At 39.9% G+C, this 5000-nt stretch overlaps 1 protein-coding gene across 1 annotated transcript in view; it reads left to right on the top strand.

Annotated features, from left to right (window-relative positions):
- Positions 1-5000, top strand: part of hyi (hydroxypyruvate isomerase) — a 17260-nt gene that overhangs the window by 6642 nt on the left and 5618 nt on the right. Inside the window, exons 5-6 of the mRNA XM_037115509.1 lie at positions 283-332; positions 422-491. Of these exons, the coding sequence (XP_036971404.1) occupies positions 283-332; positions 422-491 (120 nt within the window). The remainder of the gene's footprint in view (positions 1-282; positions 333-421; positions 492-5000) is intronic.

The raw sequence follows: 5000 nt of genomic DNA, 5'->3' as shown, positions 1-5000 counted from the left end.
CCGTGACCCCATGGAAAGGGATAAGCGGTTATGGACAATGACATGACATGACTTACTGGGCGGTTTGGCAAGCTTTCTACCATTTAAGTTTTCTGTATAAGAACATATTTAATATTTGCACACATTCAGACAGAATGAGGTGTTTCATGATGTACGGTATGACTACACCAGTGTTTAACATAGATGTGCATTATTTCTTCAACTCCTCTGGAAGAAAACACACATCTCCTGCCTGCCATGTGTTATTTCTTTCTCAGCTGATCTATTTGTTTGTGTCTGTAGCGGCTGCAATATTGGAGAAGGTTGGCAAGCCAAATATCAAGCTGCAAATGGTGGGTGTTTTTTAAAATTTGTTTTCATTTGAAAATTTGTTTTCATTTGAAAATTTGGCACTTGAATTAACATATCTGAATGCTTTCAGGATGTATTTCACTGGCAAATAATGGATGGGAACCTGACACAGAACATACATAAGTATTTCCCCAAAATTGGTGAGTAAGAAGTGAGAAACGGTGATTAATCAGGCTTTGAAAATACAACCAGTACAACGTACAAATATTAATGAATACAAAATTAAATTAATACAGATGAATACTGAATAGTTTAATAATACATGGACAGAGGGCAGGAAGGCATCAGGGAGGCCCAGTGTGTTGGTATGAGGAGACACAACACACTGTATGTCAATACAGTATGTGGCTATATAACTGCATTGTCTTGCTGCACCTATTAAATGTATGAGTTTAAAGGATAGAAAAAAAATGCCTACAAGTTGATGTTGCAGCATTCACAACTGCTTTCAGCTGGAGATGTTGAAGTGGAAAAACACCTTGACCAGACCTGCTGACTTTATGCAGCTATGTTTAGTCAGTGTCAGATTGCATACATGGAAGGTAGGAAATCTAAACATAAAGAAAATCATGAAGATATCAAAACATGTAATATTTGAATGCAGCAATACATTTTTTGGCCACTCTGGGTTGGCAGAACAAACTCATAAGTAAATTATGGTCATACGTTACTTGCACTAGAGATGCACAAATCAGCATCGAAAAATGTTATGTTGGGTTTGGACTGAGTGCAGCAGACCGCGTTAGGATCTCCAGTCAGTCCAATGGGACATAACATCAGCAAAAGCATTTGACTGAGAGAGGGGAGAGGCGGTATCAGAGCTAAGCTGATCCAACATGGACTAACAAGACCTGTTTCTCTACCAAGACTTCTTCTGGATAATGTCCGGTCTCAGGAGAATAAAGTGAATCAGATACTGCTGTGTGAGTGTCTTCAAAGTGTCTAGTGGTTAGCCCCTAACATTTCAGACAAGTTATCATGGTTTGGTAAACCTTGTTCAGAGCTGAAGTGACACAGGACTCCAGTAATAGTAGAGGAGGAGGGCTCTGTGTCTACATAAGTAATGCTTGGTGCTCAAATGCAAATAAAGTGGCTTGATAATGTTCACCAGATGTTTAATTTCTCATGCAAAGACAACATATTGTCCACCAAGAGAATCACCAGTGTTTTCATTGTTGCTGTGTACATTTCCCCAAATGCAAACTTAATGTTGTCATCAGCAGGAACATGACAAAGCAACCAGATGGAATTTTCAATGTAGCTGGTGATTTTAATCGAAACACCTCAGAACTGTTTTACCTAAATTCCACCTGCATGTCCAGATCCCCAGGAGAGGAAGAAACATCCATGACCATATGTATACAGATATTCGTGACAGCTAACAAAGCCCTCCCATGTCCTTACTTTGCGTTGTCAGATAATATTTCTCTGTCCAAAATAGATACTTTTTAAAGCATTGTTTAAAAGATGACATTAAGTGTACCTTGTACAATGTATAGTCTATGGGCCAAGTGAGAACTTACAGACAGGGCCAGCATGGAAAACTCTGCTGCTTATCATCAATCTGCAACATAATCAGGAAGTAAATGTGGAAGCAAGAAAACGTTTTTGGCATATGTGCCAGGCGAGTAATTCTCAATGATTTTGAATGGATGCCATTTCTGCATCTGGTATATAGTCTTGTTGTAGTTACTGTCTTTGACATCTTATATAAGAAATGTTATCACCAAATTTAATTTTGCAAAGTCACCGTGACCCATCTGCCCTCCCTACCCATTCTTTAGCTGACTTCTGCCCAGAAAACAGCATCCATATCTGCAAGTGAGAGCCAGACAGGTTCCACTTTTTTCATCATAACATCCATATGATTGTGAACAGTTTTTAAAGAATGGGGCGCCAATATGCTGTGTGCTGCTTGGTTCTGTGTGAACAGACAAAGGTGGAATAGCACCTTTCTTGCGGTGCTATTGCAGAATCTCTGAAAAGGGCTTTAGAGCTCTGCTGTTTGTTGCTGAGCAGGTAGTGGGTTTTATGGGTTTGAGCTTTTTCTACTATGAACAGCAGCATGCTGCTGCCAGAAATGAGGTTGCTGGCATTCAACACCAGTATTTAACACTGAATTAGCTCAATGTATGAATATTAATTTGATGTTAAATGAAGTTACAATACAGACTACTTTTAATCAGTCGACCAGCATTATGACCTCAGTCAGCACAAAAACAGTGACACCTCTTGTTGATCAGTCAAGAGTGGGCCTATAAACACATATTAATTCAGGGGAAATTATTAATTGAATTGTTTCCCTTATGCATTGTCTACACACTGGCCATACCATCAGCAAGTAAAAGGACATTAAACCTAGTTCTAACAAGTGATTAAGAAATATATAAGAGCTCTGGTATTAGTGTATTGTATTAATAATCAGGGCCCATATTCACAAAGAATCTTAAGGCTAAAAGTAGCTCCTATCATGAGAATTTAGGAGCAACTCTTAAAAATAATGGGCGTCAGTCGTAACTTTAGGACTCCTAATTTTTGAAAATAAGAGTTATTCACAAAACATTTTAGGCCTAAAAGTAGCACCTAAATCTGAGAGACCTTAGAAGTAGTCTAGAGGACTCCTAACTCGCTAAAACTAGTGCATTGCCCGTAAGAAGCATGTATCCCTATAGAAAAGTGGGAGGTTAAGTAGCTTTTTCATGGATGGTCAAGTGAGGTTGTGTTTGAAGGTGGGACATCAGGGATATAATTGGCTGTTTTTGATTATACCATTATATTTCACCTTAACAACTATTTACCTTGCCTTGTTTGGTGTCATTGTTTTCAGCACAACCTTACATGTGTGACTGTACAGTTACTTTTTCATTTTGACATACTATATTAACACTATGGACCTAAAATCACAAAATAACATAAAATCAGAGTTGGAAAAAGTTAGATTTTTTACTGTGAAAACCACAAATATGTCTAATGAACCAATTGCATTAGTTATAATGCAAATATGAATTGTTGTTTGCTAAATTTGTGCCTATGTTTTTGAAATATACTAAGTTATATGTAACTATTTACATCTAAATGCAGGCAATGCCGGCTCAGGGCTCCTCAGCTCATTCCTGCCTGTTCCACATTCAGTAGTCTCCTCCTTGTTTTGACTGACGACACAAAAAAACGACTACACTACACACTAAACACACTACACTGAACACTATATAACACACTAACTATACACTCCAAACACGCTGTATATCACAAATCTCTCAACGTTCAAAACTCGCCATCGCTGTCTGTATCACCGCCAGCGTCCCTCACACAACTTCCCCTGTTCCTCAGCAACCAAATTTGCTGCTTACGAACACTTTTGTTACAAAAGCCCATTTTTACCATTTCTTCCTGCACCAGACACCAAGCAAACGTGAAGGCAATGTTTGCGAAAAAGCGTAGTGGACATTATTTACCCTAAGTCCGGTTTTGGACGTGCCAATGCGTCCAGTTCATCAACTCAGGAGGTGGGCTGTGTGGGGGTGGGCTAGCAGCTAGTTACACACAAACATCCACAGATTCCGATTCCACTTTGTTGTCCTCGCGTATCCGGATCTCCTCAGACCAGAACAGACTTGATCCGGACTCGTTTAGTCTCATTAATCCACAACAGTCAGTTTAGATGCACAGAACGGGACCGAACTGCCAGCAAAATCCCGGTCCAGCTCTCGCCACTGCAGGTCTAAATCCACTTGTTTCTTAAGCTATGTCATGGAAGTGAGCTCTGCAGTGATTGGCTCTGGTGCGCATGTGGCTACGGTGTGCAGTGATTGGCTCTGATGCGCATCTGACTATGGTGTAGTGTTGCTTTCGTCAACGAAATTTATGACTAAATATCGTCGTCAACGAACCTTTATCATGTGATGGAAACGAGATGAGACGCAACGTAAATGATGGTCATGTGACGAAAACTGTAATCACATATACTGTATGATGCAATATTGTTGATGAAGAAAAACGGGACTATACGCGGTTTACAAGATAAAAACTGTGTTAAAGTATCTCTTCATTTTTGTTGACCAAAACGAGACGAGACAAAATGTAATAATGTTATTTCGTCTTGCTATTATTATTATTTTGCAATTATGGCATTATTAAGAAGATGCAGCTGTAGTGGCTAATGTTAACAATAACTCAAGACACAGAGTTAAGTCTGGCACTAAGAAAGGTACCGACGGCCAGCCAGCCGGCGTTCGGTGTTCCTTCTGGTGTCCCCTGTCAGTCTAAACCCGCAGACAGTTTATAATCATATGGATGCTGTTATAATGTGTAGTGATTGAGATACTGACCCACCAAACATCCTGGAAAGTGACAAAGTTACGTTTTTTGCTCTAAATTACCTAATTACATGATCGTCATCAGTAAACTGGATGTTGTCTGACTCACTTGCCGGGACAGAGGCTGATTTGTGGGGGAAAGTTCACCGAGGTCTCGGTCTGGAGGGCTGATTTATTTTTATCACAAACACTCGGTGAGTTAACGTATTTTGCCCATGACTGATGCTGTTTTTAGGGCAGAAATGTGAGGAAGAGCCAGTAGGATGGTAGGAAGGACTGACAGGCGGACAGATGCTTCTCGATGAACCTAACAGTCGGCCAGCTGTGTGTGTG

This window comes from Acanthopagrus latus, chromosome 11, assembly GCF_904848185.1.
Source record: "Acanthopagrus latus isolate v.2019 chromosome 11, fAcaLat1.1, whole genome shotgun sequence".
Taxonomy (NCBI): Eukaryota; Metazoa; Chordata; class Actinopteri; order Spariformes; family Sparidae; genus Acanthopagrus; species Acanthopagrus latus.
The sequence above is the reverse complement of the archived record's forward strand: the minus strand, read 5'-3'. Positions and strand labels throughout refer to the sequence as shown.